Source organism: Drosophila persimilis, unplaced genomic scaffold (assembly GCF_003286085.1).
Source record: "Drosophila persimilis strain 14011-0111.01,24,50 unplaced genomic scaffold, DperRS2 tig00000124-arrow-pilon, whole genome shotgun sequence".
Taxonomy (NCBI): Eukaryota; Metazoa; Arthropoda; class Insecta; order Diptera; family Drosophilidae; genus Drosophila; species Drosophila persimilis.
This window is the reverse complement of record NW_020825294.1, coordinates 14,089,820-14,113,514: the sequence shown is the minus strand read 5'-3', so window position 1 is coordinate 14,113,514 and position 23,695 is coordinate 14,089,820. Positions and strand designations below refer to the sequence as shown.

The 23,695-nt window shown below is 39.3% G+C and overlaps 1 protein-coding gene across 2 annotated transcripts in view; it reads left to right on the top strand.

Annotated features, from left to right (window-relative positions):
• The window catches only part of LOC113565372 (NPC intracellular cholesterol transporter 1), a 236,790-nt gene that overhangs the window by 142,953 nt on the left and 70,142 nt on the right, over positions 1-23,695 (top strand). For both annotated transcript variants that reach the window (XM_026987126.1, XM_026987127.1), the window contains exons 8-9: positions 3,740-4,059; positions 9,975-10,265. In XM_026987126.1, the coding sequence (XP_026842927.1) occupies positions 3,740-4,059; positions 9,975-10,265 (611 nt within the window). The remainder of the gene's footprint in view (positions 1-3,739; positions 4,060-9,974; positions 10,266-23,695) is intronic.

The window sequence follows — 23,695 nt, the reverse complement described above, 5'->3', positions numbered from 1 at the left end:
GTTGCTCTAGCTCTTATAGTCTTTGAGCACTAGGCGCTGAAGGGGATGGACAGACGGACAGACGGACGGACGGACAGACAGACAGGGCTCAATCGACTCGGCTATTGATGCTGATCAAGAATATATATACTTTATGGGGTCGGAAACGATTCCTTCTGGACGTTACACACATCCACTTTTACCACAAATCTAATATACCCCAATACTCATTTTGAGTATCGGGTATAAAAACAAGGGGGAACGTTGTGAGTCGCAGTTACATTTATACCCGATACTCAATCACTATGGCTCCCCTCCGCCAGGGAGCGCATATAATGCTCGAAAAATAGTGCGTGAGAAAGATACCTACAGAAAATGAGTAAGCGTGGCCACGCTACGTAGCCACATAAATTTCATTTGTTTCGTCTGGCTATAATAATAACCCCATCTGATCCAGATTCGGCAGTCTGCTTGATATGGTCATTCTCTTTGATTCGTTTTGGTTTTCTCGTATCTTCAAAATTGTGGCTGCTACAGATATTCGTTAGAGCAGTGGCTTTCCAGTTGAGCTGGGACAATAACCATACAGTATATACTTAGATGTGGCATGCAACGAACGTGTCGCAAACGAATTTTATGCGAGTGATCCAAGGATCTTCGGTTCTGGCGTTCTCTCTCTTCGTAGCAAAGTCGAATGTCATAGAGTTATCACCAAATGCTTAAAAGACCGCTCTTCTTTATGAAATGCCTTCAAGTCGAAATTATTAGCTAGAAAAAGTGGCACTGTCAATTTTTGTTTACGGGCGTCTCCGAACCTTCTTTGATAAAACTTAATTCAAAAAATTAAATCAACACATAACGCAAGGCACACTATCAAGGCACGAACAGAAAATAAGACAAACTAATTCAGACGTGGCGCTGCTACTGTTATAACCCAGCTATCATACAGTTTCGGAATTTTAACCGCCCACTTAACCACTCGCTAGAAAGCTCGTTTGCGGTACAATCGGTATCACTAATTTTTTGCTCCCTTGAGAGATGTTTTGCGATGGTTTTACGAAAGGAAAAATGTATCACTCGTACACAAGCTTACATGCGTGCTCGTTTAAGAGCATAGTACGAGATTCTCGCAAAAGGCTCGTTCGGCAGTTTGCTGGTGGTTTGAAATCACAACGTGTAAAGTCTTATAACAGAATCTGACAAAGGAAGACAGCCAAGACTTCTGACTGAAGTGCAGTTCTTTATGAAAGTTTAAAACAAGTTAAATTATTTAACTGATCTTCATTAATTCCCAATATCTACAGCACTTTCTCCTCTATTTCAACGCCCCATTAACATTCCACCGTATCAGGATCAGACGCCATCTTATCAAGAAGCACAACGAGATAATTGACTCGGCGGTCTGCGAGCATTGTGGCTGGGGATCCGCGTGTACTAGGATCATCGAATCAAAATTTTTCACTGTCAAGAATGATAACTATTTGGTGTATATCTATAAAATGCTATATCGTCGCCTCAGTCGAAAAGAGGTGACAAAGGTCACAGAATTTTGTAAACGCTTAGAATAATATAAATATAAAAACGCAAATGAGAGAATATTCCAGACCTTTCAAAGTCGAGAATTGTTTCAGGGTGCAGAAATATATTTAACTTTTATTGACATTCTGCAACTTTCAGGTGGAAGTTGACGTATGAGATTTAAGTATCTATTGTTAGGTATTCATTGTTATCAATACTCAATTAAAAACTGATCTCTTGTACTGGTCTAAAAAAAAACCTTTCGCCCCAGCCCCTTCCGCTCCACAAAGGTCGAAAATCTGGGACATCTTCTGTGGAAAATACGAGAAAATTAAAAACGCAGAATCACCAATCTACCAAATTGCCGAATCTGGATCAGATCGGAACATTATTATCACCAAAAAAGCAAATTAATTTGCAGTGGCTTGGCAGCGCCCGACGACACGTTTTGACTGATTTTCTATCTCTCGCTCACGCACTCCTTGTAGTGTCGTTCAATGTTAGCGTAGTCTGGCGGAGGAGAGCCATACTGACTGTGTATCGACTATGTAGAGTTGCGGTCGCAGCAGCAACTCCCAACGTTCCCTCTTGTTATACCCGATACTCAAAATGAGTATTGGGGTATATTAGGTTTGTGGTGAAAATGGATGTGTGTAACGTCCAGAAGGAATCGTTTCCGACCCCATAAAGTATATATATTCTTGATCAGCATCAATAGCCGAGTCGATTGAGCCATGTCTGTCTGTCCGTCTGTCCGTCCGTCCGTCTGTCCGTCCCTATTAGCGCCTAGTGCTCAAAGACTATAAGAGCTAGAGCAACGATGTTTTGGATCCAGACTTCTGTGATATGTCACTGCTACAAAAATATTTCAAAACTTCGCCCCGCCCACTTCCGCCCCCACAAAGGACGAAAATCTGTGGCATCCACAATTTTAAAGATATATGAAAACCAAAAACGCAGAATCGTAGAGAATGACCATATCTTTTAGACTGCAGAATTGGATCGTATTATTATTATAGCCAGCATCAAGAAAACAATTTCATTTTTCCTCGCACTTTCTCTCTCTAATACACACGTAGCATAGCCGGCTTTGCTTAGAGTAAAACATTAGCGCCTAGATCTCAGAGACTATAAAAGCTAGAGCAACCAAATTTGGTATCCACACTCCTAAGATATCGGACCGAGACGAGTTTGTTTCTACAAATCTCAGAGACTATTAACGCAAGAGTAACCAAATTTGGTATCCGGACTTCTGTTGGATCTCACTATCAAACGTATATCTCAAAATTTCGCCTCACCCCCATCCGCCTCCACAAAGGACGAAAATCTGTTGCATCCACAATATTGCAGATTCGAGAAAACTAAAAACGCAGAATCATAGAGAATGACTATATCTATCCGGTTGCTAAATCCGGATCAGATCGGATCATTTTTATAGCCAAAAGCAAGAAATCAATTTGCACTGGCTACGCAGCGCCCGACGTCATGCTCAGACTGATTTTCTGTCTCTCTCGCACGCACTCTTTGTCGTGTCTTTTAATATTAGCGGCATCTGCCGGAGGAGAACCATACTGACTAAGTATCGGGTATAAATGTAGAGTTGCGGTGTACGCAGCAACTCACAACGTTCCCCCTCGTTTTTGTGTTGTTTTTGAGCTTGGACCTGACTTTAGAAAAATATATTCCTGAATAATACTGAGATACTTTTGTTTATGTTCTTAGAATATTCCTTTACATAATTTTAATGGCGTTTCAAATGCAGTTTATTTTATGAAGATATCTTATTTCGTTCAGAAGTTAAAAATTTAGCCAGCAGAAAGGGTCAATAGCCTCAATGAGCTTCGTCTGCATAGGTTCCATGCTTTACATTTTCGACTACGTATATGAAGTAGTATCAAGTCAAATTGGTACTACTAAATACTAACTTATACTTAATAGGTATATATTTATGTAAAAAATAACCAAATTTTTATTTCTTAATTTAAAATTCAATTTTTAAATTCTTGAGCCTATTCAGTTAAGCTAAAATAATTAGGCATTTTTTGTAATGTTTTCAAAGTTTCTTTTTTATTAACAATGAATCAATCTATAAAAAAATGTATTTTATATAAATAGAAAAGTTGGTTGAAAATATATAGCGACTTTACTTTTAAAAATTGCTGAACCTATTGAGTTGAGCGACACTGTGCCTATTTTACCGCAACTCTTTAATTTGTTTGATTTTATTTCTCTATCATTTTAGATGAAAACCTGACAATCGATGTTAACGAAGTTTCTAATAGGACAAATTTCCGAAAGAATACGTCATTTTTTGAAAATCTGGGCGATAAAACAGAACATTTCTTGGAAAAAGTATTTACCAAATGGGGAACGTTTTTTGCAAGCTATCCATGGATAACCTTATTTGCCGGTGCTTTTCTAGTTTCAATCCTGGGATATGGCATAACGTTTATACAAATTACAACAGATCCAGTTCAACTTTGGGCTTCACCAAATTCCAAATCTAGAATTGAAAGAGATTTTTTTGACACCAAATTCGAACCATTCTTTAGGATAGAACAAGTAAGTAATTTTCGTTTTTATTTTTGCACCTATATTTGTATACCCTTTTAACTTATTGGTAAAATGCGGCATTAGAAGGTTTGGCTAAGCTGCAGTCGCTTATTCATTGATTTATACAAAACTTAAACGACACTTAATTACTAGAGCCCTGAACAGTGCACAGAGTGCCCAGTAAAAAAAAACAATTATCCCATCTGGTGAACTTTTAACAGAAAAAATACAATTATGTTGTGGACTGTTGCTTCTGAAGCAACTTATGAAACAGTCAAGGAAAAAATTCAGTTACAAGGATTATTCAAACGAAAATGCGGGCCGTTAAGGTAGACATCAAATTGGATGGTAGGTGGTACGTTTAAGTCTACGCCTGATTCTGAATCTTAATAGTCTTCGAGCCAAGACATTTGGGTGATTACGTAATTTCGATGTGTATCTAGTAGCTTTAGCGTTTATAACATCGTCAACTGGGGGGACACTGAGGTCCTTGGCTTTTTCATAGTTACTAATGTACCAATCGACTCCTAGGTGTTTATATTGTCTTCGTTGGTCTAGCAGCCTTCCCCGAAAAAAAAACTGCAGGGCACATTCCTCTTTTTAAGGTGCGGATCACCACCGCTCTCTTATGGAGCGGCAAGCCCAATTTTCAAACCTTTTTAAGTATCGTTGAAGGTTATTGGTGTCATCATAAACACAGTTAGCCCTGGATGGAACTGCAGTGCCGTCCGCAAAAGTTGCTATCATGTGTAAATAGGTTGTATAGAGTTGGCACTAATACTGCCTCTGCCTCTCGTCGAAGAACTATCATCATCTTGTATTCGAACAGTTGGGGGCACAGCACTTTGAGCTTTGCGAGCAACTCCTCGTGCCCTAGTCGTGCCCTACTCGGTCTCTATCCAGTGTTCCATGCTTGAGTCTGAACTCAAATTGGTCGTTTGGGATGACTCTTTTGACTTGCGAAGATTCCAGAACCCTTTCCAGGATGCAACGCTCAAGTGTTTTGCCAAAAGTCGAGAGGAGGCTGATTTGTGTATAGTTTTTGAGGTCCTCCGGTGGCTTTTCTGGATGTAATAACAAACACATTTCCAGGCTTTGGGGAAGTAAGCTAGGCTTAATGATGCGTTGAAGATCATCAAAAGGTAAACAATCACCCTGTGTACCTTTGGAACGATAATGTCGATTGGAAAGTAATAGGCGCCACAGGGAGCTTCATCTGGTCCCATTAAGTCTCTCGTACAGAAAGATGTGAACCTTTCTTCAAAATTCGCCGCAAAGGCCTCTACTCTGTCCATTGCTGATCTCGCCCATGTGCCGTCAGCTTCCAGGGAGCGTACTTGGAGCTTGCGTCTGCTGTCGCCTCCGTTAGCAGTCCATGATCTTGGTCTTCTGTATTGCTAGTTTGCCATTCTTACTCGGTTTGCCACTCTCGTGAAAACTCTTGTGGGTTATTGGTGCTTATATACTCGCGTCTGAGTCGTTTCTTGAGTAGGAGCAGCCCTTCAATCTCACTGGAAGTGCTGCCTCATTGGCTTCCATTCTGCGATTTTCGACGTAGCATCAGCTGCAGAAGCGTCACAGACTTTGGCCACAAGAGTGTCCATTGCAACATCTGCATCCTGAGCTGCCTAGAATTTCCTTGATCAGGGGAACGTTTAAGTTAAGCTTCAACTGCCTCCCATGGCTGGGATCGTCTGCGGAGTGCTCGATAATGAAGCAATGAGAGGCAGGTAGTTGGATCTGAGGACATGCTCTTCACGGGTAGTGAGCTGATTGCTGGGAATATATCGATATATGAATAAGTCTAAGCGGGAGGGTATGGATATCCGAATCGGTGCGTAGTAGGTAGGTCTTCCTGTCGCCAGAATTTGTGCCGAGCAATAGGTCATCCCTCTGCGGTCTCCTCTGTGACTGTCTCAAAGCGTGTGCTTCGCATTAAAGTCTCCACCAATGATACATTTCTAACCCAGTTGTGCCAGAAGATTGTCGAAATCAGTTCTTGACCAGGGAATCGAAGGGGGCAGATAGACTATGGCAATGAGAATCTCTCCGCGCAGTGTTGAAAACATGACCGTCGCGTGTTGGTGGTAGTGGGAGATATCCTTCCGAATGAGTACAGCCTCCTGTGGCCCTACTGCTTGAGTAGTCGGCTCTGTCAATGTCAATGTTAGGCCGCTGTAAAAACTGAGCCAGACTACGGCTACGTTCCAGAATCCAATCCTTTGGTCTGACAGCGTTATGGTCTTCTAAAGGTTTGCGATTACACAATTGGTCGAGGGATTGCTGGATACCTGATACTGCCGTTATGAGGCCAGTTACAGAACTCTGCAGTTCCATAAAAACTAGTGAGCTCTTATCCATCTGCGGTTCAGGAGGAGAATCTTGGGTGTAGTAGTCCTGCTGGGTCGAGTAGCGCCGGGGTTCAGCGGGGATCAGACTCGGGGATCCGGTATGAAGGACCAAAATTTGCTAAGGTTATGAGTTAGTAGATTACAGTCCGCAGTCCATAAGCAATAACAACACAGCTATGCGTGTAAAAATAGTTACTTAAGCGGGACAATACAATCATGAGTATATGATTAAGGCAGTCGTAATATAAATGAACATTTAAGTAAACTAAGTGGCTAATTTCTCAATAACTACCAATTTCGATATTCTTAAAAGCCCGATTAAAACTTGATGCCTTGATTTTTACCGAACTCATACTTTGGTTTTCCCTTAGCGTACCTGATTCGCACTGAACTTTTCAAAAATCTTAATTTTTTCACGAAATTCTTTAAAATTGTTTGCTTGGTCTGTTCTTCCCCAGTTATATTGATCGTTTCTTCGTATATAGATTTGTATACCCGATACTCAAAATGAGTATTGGGGTATATTAGATTAGTGGTAAAAGTGGATGTGTGTAACGTCCAGAAGGAATCGTTTCCGACCCCATAAAGTATATATATTCTTGATCAGCATCAATAGCCGAGTCGATTGAGCCATGTCTGTCTGTCCGTCTGTCCGTCCGTCCGTCTGTCCGTCCCCTTCAGCGCCTAATGCTCAAAGACTATAAGAGCTAGAGCAACGATGTTTTAGATCCAGATTTCTGTGATATGTCACTGCTACAAAAATATTTCAAAACTTTGCCCCGCCCACTTCCGCCCCCACAAAGGGCGAAAATCTGTGGCATCCACAATTTCGACGATACGAGAAAACCAAAAACGAAGAATCGTAGAGAATGACCATATCTTTTAGACTGCAGAATCTGAACTGGATCGTATTATTATTATAGCCAGCATCAAGAAAACAATTTCATTTTTTCTCGCCCTGTCTCTCTCTAACACACACGTAGCATAGGCGGCTTTGCTTAGAGTAAAACATTAGCGCCTAGATCTCAGAGACTATAAAAGCTAGAGCAACCAAATTTGGTATCCACACTCCTAATATATCAGACCGAGACGAGTTTGTTTCAAAATTTCGCCACACCCCCTTCCGCCCCCGCAAAGGATGCAAATCTGGGGATATTCACAAATCTCAGAGACTATTAAAGCTAGAGTAACCAAATTTGGTATCCGCACTTCTGTTAGATCTCACTATAAAACCTTTATCTCAAAATTTCGCCCCACCCCCTTCCGCCCACACAAAGAACGAAAATCTGTTGCATCCACAATATTGCAGATTTGAGAAAACTAAAAACGCAGAATCATAGATAACAACCATATCTATCAGATTGCTGAATCTGGATCAGATCAGATCATTTTTATAGCCAAAGGAAACAAATCAATTTGCAGTGGCTACGCAGCGCGTGACGTCACGCTCAGACTGATTTTCTGTCTCTCTCGCACGCACTCTTTGTCGTGTCGTTTAATATTAGCGGCGTCTGCCGGAGGAGAGCCATACTGACTTAGTATCGGGTATAACTGTAGAGTTGCGGTGTCCGCAGCAATTCATAACGTTCCCCTTCGTTTCAATTAAAATTGAGATGGAACAACAAAGTATTAATAATAAAATTAAAAAGCAACTGCGGTACATGGACAAAGATTCTGCAGTCTAAAAGATATGGTCATTCTCTACGATTCTGCGTTTTTTGTTTTCTCGTATCTTTAAAATTGTGGATGCCACAGATTTTCGCCCTTTGTGGGGGCGGAAGTGGGCGGGGCAAAGTTTTGAAATATTTTTGTAGCAGTGACATATCACAGAAGTCTGGATCCAAAACATCGTTGCTCTAGCTCTTATAGTCTTTGAGCATTAGGCGCTGAAGGGGACGGACAGACGGACAGACAGACATGGCTCAATCGACTCGGCTATTGATGCTGATCAAGAATATATATACTTTATGGGGTCGGAAACGATTCCTTCTGGACGTTACACACATCCACTTTTACCACAAATCTAATATACCCCAATACTCATTTTGAGTATCGGGTATAAAAATAACGAACAACAAATGATGGATTATAGAGCAAAATAAAGAGAATTTTCCCGAAAGTACAGAATAAAGTTGCGAGAGAATCCAATAGAAGTCGAGAGCAAGTTAAAAAGAAGAAGAGAGAACCTATCATAGGTACAAAAAATAATAATAGCGCGCACCGCTTATTCTCATATATAACATATATGCATATATAGCTAAAATATAGTTTTCGTTGAATCAATTCTATACTTGCGTATACAGACATCATGTGTGAGATTTTCCAATACACGAAGACAAACGATTTGATCTTCGTCTTTGCCTTCTTTTTGTCGTTGTCGTCTGCGTCGTTTTCGTCTCTGCGTCGTTCTGTAGCCTCGTCGTTTTGTAGTTTTGTAGCTCTTCGTCGAGCAGAGGTAATCTGCTCTCTGCACTTTGGACGAAAACGAATGGAGTCGTTTTGCGTTCTTCATCCTCTTTACTGCGTTTCTCACTACAGCTTCTCGGAAACTACTTTCGCCTGATCTTCGTTGCTTCGTTCGTCGTAATTTCACAATGCTCAAAACTTGATGGTATTGGCAACTTTTACACAAATAAAAATTCACTTGTGATTTTAACCAAGACGAGCCCGCAAATTGTAGGGATCCTCGGTGAGCTTTCACTATCCCAAGCGATAGATCGGTACTCATCAGCTGGTTAAAGGGCTGCCAAACCTACATGTATACATATGGGTATTTTATAAAATACGTTTCGGTCGTCATCGTCGTATTTTTATCTTCTGAAGCATGTGAGATATGGTTGACGCACGAGCGAAGAGATTTTACTATTTACCAAATACCATTTTATTTCGTTTTCAAAAGAGGATAGGATATAATATCGAAGTTGACGATGTTCTTAATTTATTGCTTATTGAAATCAAAACACTAAAACCACAAAATTATTTTTAAAGTCTATTTAGTCTTTAGCCTAATTTGTAGCTTATTTATTTTCGGTTTTAGCCAGTTGTGGAATATATTTTTTGAATCTAGCTTATATTGGCTCGGAAATTATGCCAGCACTGGTGTGGAGATACTGGTTTTTATCCCCAATCGGACGACTAATTACTTCGATTAAATAAAACCCAGCGCAGATGACGAAGAGAGAGCTTCGAGAAAACGCTTAGCAGGACAAGCTGCTATTTGGCAAGCAGCTAATTTGCGGTGCTCTGTTCCGGGCAACTGTTTTTATTGGATAATGCAGGGAGGGGAGAGTGAGAGAGTTCAATTGGTTACTTGTCATGGAGATAGGAAAAAGAGGAACCACACCGCTAGTCATGTTCATGTTCTAATGTTAATTATAAATTATAATTCTTGAACTTTGTTTATCATCTTTCCACCTAACGACCTATTATCTTCGAATTTAAAAATATATCTCTACCATATCCGACCTCATAAAGTTTATATAATCTTTCTTTCTTCGCATTCGATATATGTATATTATATACAATAACTTAATTCCGATATAACATACTGACTAAATTATGGTTTTTTTTCAGATTATAATCAAAGCTGTAAACCTACCAAACATAATACATAAAACATCAAACGGACCTATTACATTTGGCCCAGTGTTTCATAAAGATTTCCTTACTGTGGTTTTTAATCTTCAAGAAGAGATCAAAAATATAAATGCAAATGGAACATTTCTAAATGATATATGCTATGCTCCATTATCAGATGAGAAAAGTGATATTAATACCTCAGATTGCATTATTCAGTCTATATGGGGATATTTTCAAGATGATTTAAGTCGATTAGAAGAAACAGAGGAAGATAATGGGTTCAATGTAAGTACATAATGACGAAAACTAAAATACAAGGTACTCCGTTTCTTTTCATGCGTGTTTCTCTATGAACAATTTTAAATCTCGCTAAGCACGGTATGATGAAAGGAAGATAAAGACTATCAGTCTGGCTATACAAATTATCTGATCTTATTAAATTTGTTTTGGTATATGCAGCCCCATAAAAAATATATATATTTGATCAAACATCAATATCCGAATCAGTCCGTTCGTCCTGTTTGGCCCATATATCTCAGATTATAAGAGCTATAGTATTTTGTGCCCTTGAATTGTGAATAAGATCCAAAAATGAAAGAACGAGAGAACAGCTTAAATTCTGCTGTGAGAAGAAAACGAAAAACGGGGAGATAAAGATTCGAAAGAACGGCATAACATAGGCTACTGCCATGCATTTTTTTTTTTTTTATTTATTTATTAAATTAACAATTATCTGTTAATAATGGTACTTAGTTACTAAAGGCGGAAAAAGATAAGTTAAAAGTTAGCTAAATTTAAATGATTATAAATATTGCATGCAATTAGTTTAAGAGACAGTTCAGGGGATAGGGTTTGACAGAGGGAGTTATAATTATGGCATAATCAGCATAATTAGTTCTACATATGGGTAGACGGATAGGCCTAAAAGTACGGGTAGGTCTAGATGGAACGGCCAAGTCAATCTGACCCAAGAGAGTTTGGGAGTCAACAGTCCCAAGAAGGAGCTTGTGCACGAACATTACGCCATTGCATATTCTGCGATGGTGCAACGACGGCAGGTCAATAAGATTTAGCCTAGACCGGTAGGGTGGAAAGATTCTACCTGAGTCCCAGTTTAAGTTCCGAAGGGCAAAAATTAAAAATTGCTTTTGCACGGATTCAATAACAGCCTGCTGTTCTTTATACTGCGGGCTCCACACACAAGAACAATACTCCAATATAGGACGTACTAACGAGATGTACAGTTGTTTCGTAACGTACGGGTCGTCAAACTCCTTGGACCAACGCTTGATGAACGCTAAAACACCCTTGGCTTTATTTACAGTTGCAGCTATATGGGTGTTAAAACACATCTTATGATCAAAAAGGACTCCGAGGTCATTTGAACTCGAAATTCGCTCAAGGACATGATTTCCTAGAACATATGGGACAAAATGAGGAGCGCGACGGTAAAATGTCATAAGTTTGCATTTGGAAAGGTTCAGAAAAAGAAGATTAGTTGAACACCACAATAGTAGTTCACTTAGATCAAGTTGAAGGCGTGTGTGCAAATACCAATCAGAGTAAGAAAGACAGATTTTGACATCATCAGCATACATAAGTGTAGTAGAGTATGTTATAACTTGAGGAAGGTCATTCACAAATAAAATAAACAGAAGCGGGCCCAGATGACTTCCCTGTGGCACACCTGAAGTAACATTAACAGTATTTGACAACACGTTAGAAAACAAAACACGTTGAGTACGGTTAGAGAGATAGGACAAAATCCAATCTAGAAGATTCGTTGGGAACCCTAATAGAGAGAGCTTGTGAATAAGCAGAGCATGGTTCACAGAATCGAATGCCTTGCTGAAGTCAGTAAAAACTACATCCGTCTGCAAACCAATTTGAAAACCACGGTGGATTAGGTTAGAAAACTCAAGAAGGTTAGTCGATGTTGAACGATGTCTGAAAAAACCGTGTTGCGACGGAGATATCAAGCTGCAACAAAGATGTTGCAGTTGCCAGGTGACCAGGAACTCAAGAAGTTTCGGGATGGCGGAAAGCTTTGCGATACCTCGATAGTTTTCAATGTTTGATCTTGAACCTTTTTTGTGAAGCGGAATGATATAGGACTCATTCCAAATTACTGGGAGACAAGACTGTTCCAAAGAGAGATTGAAGACAAAGGTCAAGGGTTTGCAAAGGGACTGGGCACAGTGTTTTAAGATGCAACTTGGTGCCTTATCTGGACCCGCAGAAAACGATATGTCCATAGATGACAAACCTTCCAGAACAACGCTTTTCTCGAAAAAGGGCAGAAAAATGCTGTTAGCTTGAGGTAGCTGGTACGGATGCGGAGTGTTAGCGGAAAAAGTTAGCGAATAAATTTGCAATACCAACAGCAGAAGCTTCTGTTTTGTTCTGGTAATGAAGGGACGGAGGAAAAACGTTTGACTTGCGCTTAGAGTTAACGAACGAATAGAATTTTTTAGGGTCACTACGAAAGTTTCTACTACATTGTGAAAGGTAATGATTATAACACTGACTATTGACGGCAAGGAACAGAGAGCGAGCGGAGGAGTATAGAGCTAAAGCCAACGTGGAGCCCGACTTCTGGTACTTTTTATAGAGCCGGGATTTATTATTTTTTAAGTATGATAAATACTTGGAGAACCAAGGAGGCTTGGACGATACAGGTACAGTGATATCTGGAACAAACGTATTTAGGGCGGAGTAAATAGAACTATAAAACGAGTTAACAGTTGCATCTATGTTCGGTAATGAATAAAGAAACGACCAATCAACACGCGAGAGATGTAGATCTAAATCGATAAAGTTTGTTTTGCGAAAACACTTCATGTGACAAGGAGCCATGGAACTGTCAACACATCCAGATTGTGTACACTCTAGTGATATCAACAAAGTTGGATGGTAAGGATCTTCAGGGAGAGATATTGGACTTGCTCTAGATACCGTAGCAAGAGAACCATCGTTAACAAAAACGAGGTCAAGAAGTCTGTCCCTCATGTTTTTAACGGCATTAATTTGGACAAGGGAACTATCCGTTAGCCCATTGATAAAGTCATTATGGCAATTGGGAAACAACAGGTTAGCGTCATCACAAGGCAGCCAAGAAAGAAATGGGAGGTTAAAGTCCCCCATGACAATAATTCGATCATGGCACCCTAATGCAGAAACAACAATATTAATTGCTGAGAGGTGGTGTAAGTAAAGCTCAGCATCAGACCTGGGAGGAATGTAAGAGCAGGTTAAATAGAAAAATGCGGAGCCAACACGAACTTTGACTGCAACAAATTCAATTCCGTGAATGTTATTAAATGGGAATAACTCAGATGAGAAAACATATTTAACTGCAATCAGAACCCCACCTGCAAAAGATGGGCGGTCCATTCTATAAATAGTGTAACTATCAATGAAAATTTCATGATCATTGACAGAGGAGTTAAGCCAGGTTTCGGTAAACGCGATGGCATCGAAATCAAAGGACGCGCTATTAGTATGAATTTGACGCAATTTTCCCAGCAAACTGCGAACGTTCTGATAGTGCATGGAATAGTACATCAGTTTTTTGGAGCATGTTCGGTTATTCTTGGATTCGAGTTCGAATCTTTGAGAAGGAACTCATGCACAATTGTGTGCTCAGGCCATATTGACGGTTCTAGAGAACTGGATAGTAAAGAATCAGGGAGAAGAATTTTAAATGATGATATGTTGCGCTTATGTTTAAATGTAAATTTAGTCACAACTATATCAACAGGCGAAGTGTTAAGTTTAGAGAAAAGATGTTGTTTAACATCCTCTGTTGTAGCCTCAGGAATAAGACGAGAAACAAATATTGCTTTCATATGTATATGTAAGCATATGCATTAACGTTTCGTACAGTGGGCAGTGCAATTAGCAAACTATAATGAAGAATTACACTAATCTGCACCACTAGCTATGATTTATGGAATTAAGTTCTAATATCGTTCTTCTTTCCATAGGGACCAGTAGTTCTGGTGAATTTATTTATTTATATGCTCCATCCTGAAGGTATGCAACGCCTTGCTCGAGATCTAATCGGTGGAAGTCAAGCCATATAATGTTAGACTTAGCAAATGAAGAAGGGGGTTGACTTAAGTCTGAGCAGAGCTCGGATCCATTAAGATATGCTCAGGAAATTATTAAATCCCCTGGCGAAATAATCTTTGCAGAGCGTTTGCAGGGAATCGACGATGCTCTAGAAAAATGCATGGCTCATTCAAAACATAATGCATTAGAATTAAATTGAGTTGAATGACTGCGAATATGAATGAATATATATGTATGTATATATATCAATGCGACTGCATGTTGGCTTCGTTGTTTTCAGCATTCAGTTGTCCGAGTTAGAATGAAGGAGTAAGCAAAACGAAATGAATGCGTATAACATAGCATTCCAATTACCCAAATTTTTGACTGCTCATTCATTCGTCGCTGGGACATGTTCTTCTTTTCTTTAAAGGACTTTGCTGGCACTGTTTTCAAAACAGCTATATTATAGCTGGTGTTTGAGATGCCAAGCTTTTTTGCCACCTATTTATTTCCAAATTAAAACAACAAAACTTCGTTAAACTTTATAATATTTATTTATACAAGCGGCTTAGCTGAAGCCGATTGCTTGCTCTTTTGCCCGGCCGGATAAATGTTTAGGAGATAGGTCGATATGCAACCAATCCAGCGAGAGATTAGCATAGAACTAAAAATAGACGACGGCGGCAGATCAAAGTAATTGCCGAAGTGGCGGCTGCAGAGAGTCCTTTTAGCGAGAGAGCGCAGCAGCGCAATGCATAGGCGGCTCACTCTGCTTATTCGTCTATTGTCTAAAGTGACAATGACAAGTGACGGCGGCTGGCCCGAACAGCTATGTAGCTCTAAAAAACTGATTTTAGCCGGAAATCTGAATATTTAAATTAAAAAATCATTAAATTAAACAATTAAATTAAAATTAAAATTGAAACCTTAAGCAAAACTTGCACAAAAAAGCTATTTTATCATTTAACCATAAATATATCTATTTTTCTTCTCAAAAGTTTAAACCACTGGGTGAGCCCCAAAAGTAACTGCAAAAAAATAGAATGTATTCGAATGAGTTCGAAAAGAGCTCCTCCCTCAATGCATTAAATTCGTGCCAAGTCGTTTGAATGTTGTCCATAGATGACAAACCTTCCAGAACAACGCTTTCCTCGAAAAAGGGCAGAAAAATGCTGTTAGCTTGAGGTAGCTGGTACGGATAGGGAGTGGATGCGTTGTAAATATGAGACGAGTACGTTGTTTGGAAAAAGTTAGCGAATAAATTTGCAATACCAACAGCAGAAGCTTCTGTTTTGTTCTGGTAATGAAGGGACGGAGGAAAAACGTTTGACTTGCGCTTAGAGTTAACGAACGAATAGAATTTTTTAGGGTCACTACGAAAGTTTCTACTACATTGTGAAAGGTAATGATTATAACACTGACTATTGACGGCAAGGAACAGAGAGCGAGCGGAGGAGTATAGAGCTAAAGCCAACGTGGAGCCCGACTTCTGGTACTTTTTATAGAGCCGGGATTTATTATTTTTTAAGTATGATAAATACTTGGAGAACCAAGGAGGCTTGGACGATACAGGTACAGTGATATCTGGAACAAACGTATTTAGGGCGGAGTAAATAGAACTATAAAACGAGTTAACAGTTGCATCTATGTTCGGTAATGAATAAAGAAACGACCAATCAACACGCGAGAGATGTAGATCTAAATCGATACAGTTTGTTTTGCGAAAACACTTCATGTGACAAGGAGCCATGGAACTGTCAACACATCCAGATTGTGTACACTCTAGTGATATCAACAAAGTTGGATGGTAAGGATCTTCAGGGAGAGATATTAGACTTGCTCTAGATACCGTAGCAATAGAACCATCGTTAACAAAAACGAGGTCAAGAAGTCTGTCCCTCATGTTTTTAACGGCATTAATTTGGACAAGGGAACTATCCGTTAGCCCATTGATAAAGTCATTATGGCAATTGGGAAACAACAGGTTAGCGTCATCACAAGGCAGCCAAGAAAGAAATGGGAGGTTAAAGTCCCCCATGACAATAATTCGATCATGGCACCCTAATGCAGAAACAACAATATTAATTGCTGAGAGGTGGTGTAAGTAAAGCTCAGCATCAGACCTGGGAGGAATGTAAGAGCAGGTTAAATAGAAAAATGCGGAGCCAACACGAACTTTGACTGCAACAAATTCAATTCCGTGAATGTTATTAAATGGGAATAACTCAGATGAGAAAACATATTTAACTGCAATCAGAACCCCACCTGCAAAAGATGGGCGGTCCATTCTATAAATAGTGTAACTATCAATGAAAATTTCATGATCATTGACAGAGGAGTTAAGCCAGGTTTCGGTAAACGCGATGGCATCGAAATCAAAGGACGCGCTATTAGTATGAATTTGACGCAATTTTCCCAGCAAACTGCGAACGTTCTGATAGTGCATGGAATAGTACATCAGTTTTTTGGAGCATGTTCGGTTATTCTTGGATTCGAGTTCGAATCTTTGAGAAGGAACTCATGCACAATTGTGTGCTCAGGCCATATTGACGGTTCTAGAGAACTGGATAGTAAAGAATCAGGGAGAAGAATTTTAAATGATGATATGTTGCGCTTATGTTTAAATGTAAATTTAGTCACAACTATATCAACAGGCGAAGTGTTAAGTTTAGAGAAAAGATGTTGTTTAACATCCTCTGTTGTAGCCTCAGGAATAAGACGAGAAACAAATATTGCTTTCATATGTATATGTAAGCATATGCATTAACGTTTCGTACAGTGGGCAGTGCAATTAGCAAACTATAATGAAGAATTACACTAATCTGCACCACTAGCTATGATTTATGGAATTAAGTTCTAATATCGTTCTTCTTTCCATAGGGACCAGTAGTTCTGGTGAATTTATTTATTTATATGCTCCATCCTGAAGGTATGCAACGCCTTGCTCGAGATCTAATCGGTGGAAGTCAAGCCATATAATGTTAGACTTAGCAAATGAAGAAGGGGGTTGACTTAAGTCTGAGCAGAGCTCGGATCCATTAAGATATGCTCAGGAAATTATTAAATCCCCTGGCGAAATAATCTTTGCAGAGCGTTTGCAGGGAATCGACGATGCTCTAGAAAAATGCATGGCTCATTCAAAACATAATGCATTAGAATTAAATTGAGTTGAATGACTGCGAATATGAATGAATATATATGTATGTATATATATCAATGCGACTGCATGTTGGCTTCGTTGTTTTCAGCATTCAGTTGTCCGAGTTAGAATGAAGGAGTAAGCAAAACGAAATGAATGCGTATAACATAGCATTCCAATTACCCAAATTTTTGACTGCTCATTCATTCGTCGCTGGGACATGTTCTTCTTTTCTTTAAAGGACTTTGCTGGCACTGTTTTCAAAACAGCTATATTATAGCTGGTGTTTGAGATGCCAAGCTTTTTTGCCACCTATTTATTTCCAAATTAAAACAACAAAACTTCGTTAAACTTTATAATATTTATTTATACAAGCGGCTTAGCTGAAGCCGATTGCTTGCTCTTTTGCCCGGCCGGATAAATGTTTAGGAGATAGGTCGATATGCAACCAATCCAGCGAGAGATTAGCATAGAACTAAAAATAGACGACGGCGGCAGATCAAAGTAATTGCCGAAGTGGCGGCTGCAGAGAGTCCTTTTAGCGAGAGAGCGCAGCAGCGCAATGCATAGGCGGCTCACTCTGCTTATTCGTCTATTGTCTAAAGTGACAATGACAAGTGACGGCGGCTGGCCCGAACAGCTATGTAGCTCTAAAAAACTGATTTTAGCCGGAAATCTGAATATTTAAATTAAAAAATCATTAAATTAAACAATTAAATTAAAATTAAAATTGAAACCTTAAGCAAAACTTGCACAAAAAAGCTATTTTATCATTTAACCACAAATATATCTATTTTTCTTCTCAAAAGTTTAAACCACTAGGTGAGCCCCAAAAGTAACTGCAAAAAAATAGAATGTATTCAAATGAGTTCGAAAAGAGCTCCTCCCTCAATGCATTAAATTCGTGCCAAGTCGTTTGAATGTTGTCCATAGATGACAAACCTTCCAGAACAACGCTTTCCTCGAAAAAGGGCAGAAAAATGCTGTTAGCTTGAGGTAGCTGGTACGGATAGGGAGTGGATGCGTTGTAAATATGAGACGAGTACGTTGTTTGGAAAAAGTTAGCGAATAAATTTGCAATACCAACAGCAGAAGCTTCTGTTTTGTTCTGGTAATGAAGGGACGGAGGAAAAACGTTTGACTTGCGCTTAGAGTTAACGAACGAATAGAATTTTTTAGGGTCACTACGAAAGTTTCTACTACATTGTGAAAGGTAATGATTATAACACTGACTATTGACGGCAAGGAACAGAGAGCGAGCGGAGGAGTATAGAGCTAAAGCCAACGTGGAGCCCGACTTCTGGTACTTTTTATAGAGCCGGGATTTATTATTTTTTAAGTATGATAAATACTTGGAGAACCAAGGAGGCTTGGACGATACAGGTACAGTGATATCTGGAACAAACGTATTTAGGGCGGAGTAAATAGAACTATAAAACGAGTTAACAGTTGCATCTATGTTCGGTAATGAATAAAGAAACGACCAATCAACACGCGAGAGATGTAGATCTAAATCGATACAGTTTGTTTTGCGAAAACACTTCATGTGACAAGGAGCCATGGAACTGTCAACACATCCAGATTGTGTACACTCTAGTGATATCAACAAAGTTGGATGGTAAGGATCTTCAGGGAGAGATATTAGACTTGCTCTAGATACCGTAGCAATAGAACCATCGTTAACAAAAACGAGGTCAAGAAGTCTGTCCCTCATGTTTTTAACGGCATTAATTTGGACAAGGGAACTATCCGTTAGCCCATTGATAAAGTCATTATGGCAATTGGGAAACAACAGGTTAGCGTCATCACAAGGCAGCCAAGAAAGAAATGGGAGGTTAAAGTCCCCCATGACAATAATTCGATCATGGCACCCTAATGCAGAAACAACAATATTAATTGCTGAGAGGTGGTGTAAGTAAAGCTCAGCATCAGACCTGGGAGGAATGTAAGAGCAGGTTAAATAGAAAAATGCGGAGCCAACACGAACTTTGACTGCAACAAATTCAATTCCGTGAATGTTATTAAATGGGAATAACTCAGATGAGAAAACATATTTAACTGCAATCAGAACCCCACCTGCAAAAGATGGGCGGTCCATTCTATAAATAGTGTAACTATCAATGAAAATTTCATGATCATTGACAGAGGAGTTAAGCCAGGTTTCGGTAAACGCGATGGCATCGAAATCAAAGGACGCGCTATTAGTATGAATTTGACGCAATTTTCCCAGCAAACTGCGAACGTTCTGATAGTGCATGGAATAGTACATCAGTTTTTTGGAGCATGTTCGGTTATTCTTGGATTCGAGTTCGAATCTTTGAGAAGGAACTCATGCACAATTGTGTGCTCAGGCCATATTGACGGTTCTAGAGAACTGGATAGTAAAGAATCAGGGAGAAGAATTTTAAATGATGATATGTTGCGCTTATGTTTAAATGTAAATTTAGTCACAACTATATCAACAGGCGAAGTGTTAAGTTTAGAGAAAAGATGTTGTTTAACATCCTCTGTTGTAGCCTCAGGAATAAGACGAGAAACAAATATTGCATTCATATGTATATGTAAGCATATGCATTAACGTTTCGTACAGTGGGCAGTGCAATTAGCAAACTATAATGAAGAATTACATTAAGCTGCACCACTAGCTATGATTTATGGAATTAAGTTCTAATATCGTTCTTCTTTCCATAGGGACCAGTAGTTCTGGTGAATTTATTTATTTATATGCTCCATCCTGAAGGTATGCAACGCCTTGCTCGAGATCTAATCGGTGGAAGTCAAGCCATATAATGTTAGACTTAGCAAATGAAGAAGGGGGTTGACTTAAGTCTGAGCAGAGCTCGGATCCATTAAGATATGCTCAGGAAATTATTAAATCCCCTGGCGAAATAATCTTTGCAGAGCGTTTGCAGGGAATCGACGATGCTCTAGAAAAATGCATGGCTCATTCAAAACATAATGCATTAGAATTAAATTGAGTTGAATGACTGCGAATATGAATGAATATATATGTATGTATATATATCAATGCGACTGCATGTTGGCTTCGTTGTTTTCAGCATTCAGTTGTCCGAGTTAGAATGAAGGAGTACGCAAAACGAAATGAATGCGTATAACATAGCATTCCAATTACCCAAATTTTTGACTGCTCATTCATTCGTCGCTGGGACATGTTCTTCTTTTCTTTAAAGGACTTTGCTGGCACTGTTTTCAAAACAGCTATATTATAGCTGGTGTTTGAGATGCCAAGCTTTTTTGCCACCTATTTATTTCCAAATTAAAACAACAAAACTTCGTTAAACTTTATAATATTTATTTATACAAGCGGCTTAGCTGAAGCCGATTGCTTGCTCTTTTGCCCGGCCGGATAAATGTTTAGGAGATAGGTCGATATGCAACCAATCCAGCGAGAGATTAGCATAGAACTAAAAATAGACGACGGCGGCAGATCAAAGTAATTGCCGAAGTGGCGGCTGCAGAGAGTCCTTTTAGCGAGAGAGCGCAGCAGCGCAATGCATAGGCGGCTCACTCTGCTTATTCGTTTATTGTCTAAAGTGACAATGACAAGTGACGGCGGCTGGCCCGAACAGCTATGTAGCTCTAAAAAACTGATTTTAGCCGGAAATCTGAATATTTAAATTAAAAAATCATTAAATTAAACAATTAAATTAAAATTAAAATTGAAACCTTAAGCAAAACTTGCACAAAAAAGCTATTTTATCATTTAACCACAAATATATCTATTTTTCTTCTCAAAAGTTTAAACCACTGGGTGAGCCCCAAAAGTAACTGCAAAAAAATAGAATGTATTCGAATGAGTTCGAAAAGAGCTCCTCCCTCAATGCATTAAATTCGTGCCAAGTCGTTTGAATGTTGTCCATAGATGACAAACCTTCCAGAACAACGCTTTCCTCGAAAAAGGGCAGAAAAATGCTGTTAGCTTGAGGTAGCTGGTACGGATAGGGAGTGGATGCGTTGTAAATATGAGACGAGTACGTTGTTTGGAAAAAGTTAGCGAATAAATTTGCAATACCAACAGCAGAAGCTTCTGTTTTGTTCTGGTAATGAAGGGACGGAGGAAAAACGTTTGACTTGCGCTTAGAGTTAACGAACGAATAGAATTTTTTAGGGTCACTACGAAAGTTTCTACTACATTGTGAAAGGTAATGATTATAACACTGACTATTGACGGCAAGGAACAGAGAGCGAGCGGAGGAGTATAGAGCTAAAGTCAACGTGGAGCCCGACTTCTGGTACTTTTTATAGAGCCGGGATTTATTATTTTTTAAGTATGATAAATACTTGGAGAACCAAGGAGGCTTGGACGATACAGGTACAGTGATATCTGGAACAAACGTATTTAGGGCGGAGTAAATAGAACTATAAAACGAGTTAACAGTTGCATCTATGTTCGGTAATGAATAAAGAAACGACCAATCAACACGCGAGAGATGTAGATCTAAATCGATAAAGTTTGTTTTGCGAAAACACTTCATGTGACAAGGAGCCATGGAACTGTCAACACATCCAGATTGTGTACACTCTAGTGATATCAACAAAGTTGGATGGTAAGAATCTTCAGGGAGAGATATTAGACTTGCTCTAGATACCGTAGCAAGAGAACCATCGTTAACAAAAACGAGGTCAAGAAGTCTGTCCCTCATGTTTTTAACGGCATTAATTTGGACAAGGGAACTATCCGTTAGCCCATTGATAAAGTCATTATGGCAATTGGGAAACAACAGGTTAGCGTCATCACAAGGCAGCCAAGAAAGAAATGGGAGGTTAAAGTCCCCCATGACAATAATTCGATCATGGCACCCTAATGCAGAAACAACAATATTAATTGCTGAGAGGTGGTGTAAGTAAAGCGCAGCATCAGACCTGGGAGGAATGTAAGAGCAGGTTAAATAGAAAAATTCGGAGCCAACACGAACTTTGACTGCAACAAATTCAATTCCGTGAATGTTATTAAATGGGAATAACTCAGATGAGAAAACATATTTAACTGCAATCAGAACCCCACCTGCAAAAGATGGGCGGTCCATTCTATAAATAGTGTAACTATCAATGAAAATTTCATGATCATTGACAGAGGAGTTAAGCCAGGTTTCGGTAAACGCGATGGCATCGAAATCAAAGGACGCGCTATTAGTATGAATTTGACGCAATTTTCCCAGCAAACTGCGAACGTTCTGATAGTGCATGGAAAAATAGTACATCAGTTTTTTGGAGCATGTTCGGTTATTCTTGGATTCGAGTTCGAATCTTTGAGAAGGAACTCATGCACAATTGTGTGCTCAGGCCATATTGACGGTTCTAGAGAACTGGATAGTAAAGAATCAGGGAGAAGAATTTTAAATGATGATATGTTGCGCTTATGTTTAAATGTAAATTTAGTCACAACTATATCAACAGGCGAAGTGTTAAGTTTAGAGAAAAGATGTTGTTTAACATCCTCTGTTGTAGCCTCAGGAATAAGACGAGAAACAAATATTGCTTTCATATGTATATGTAAGCATATGCATTAACGTTTCGTACAGTGGGCAGTGCAATTAGCAAACTATAATGAAGAATTACATTAAGCTGCACCACTAGCTATGATTTATGGAATTAAGTTCTAATATCGTTCTTCTTTCCATAGGGACCAGTAGTTCTGGTGAATTTATTTATTTATATGCTCCATCCTGAAGGTATGCAACGCCTTGCTCGAGATCTAATCGGTGGAAGTCAAGCCATATAATGTTAGACTTAGCAAATGAAGAAGGGGGTTGACTTAAGTCTGAGCAGAGCTCGGATCCATTAAGATATGCTCAGGAAATTATTAAATCCCCTGGCGAAATAATCTTTGCAGAGCGTTTGCAGGGAATCGACGATGCTCTAGAAAAATGCATGGCTCATTCAAAACATAATGCATTAGAATTAAATTGAGTTGAATGACTGCGAATATGAATGAATATATATGTATGTATATATATCAATGCGACTGCATGTTGGCTTCGTTGTTTTCAGCATTCAGTTGTCCGAGTTAGAATGAAGGAGTAAGCAAAACGAAATGAATGCGTATAACATAGCATTCCAATTACCCAAATTTTTGACTGCTCATTCATTCGTCGCTGGGACATGTTCTTCTTTTCTTTAAAGGACTTTGCTGGCACTGTTTTCAAAACAGCTATATTATAGCTGGTGTTTGAGATGCCAAGCTTTTTTGCCACCTATTTATTTCCAAATTAAAACAACAAAACTTCGTTAAACTTTATAATATTTATTTATACAAGCGGCTTAGCTGAAGCCGATTGCTTGCTCTTTTGCCCGGCCGGATAAATGTTTAGGAGATAGGTCGATATGCAACCAATCCAGCGAGAGATTAGCATAGAACTAAAAATAGACGACGGCGGCAGATCAAAGTAATTGCCGAAGTGGCGGCTGCAGAGAGTCCTTTTAGCGAGAGAGCGCAGCAGCGCAATGCATAGGCGGCTCACTCTGCTTATTCGTTTATTGTCTAAAGTGACAATGACAA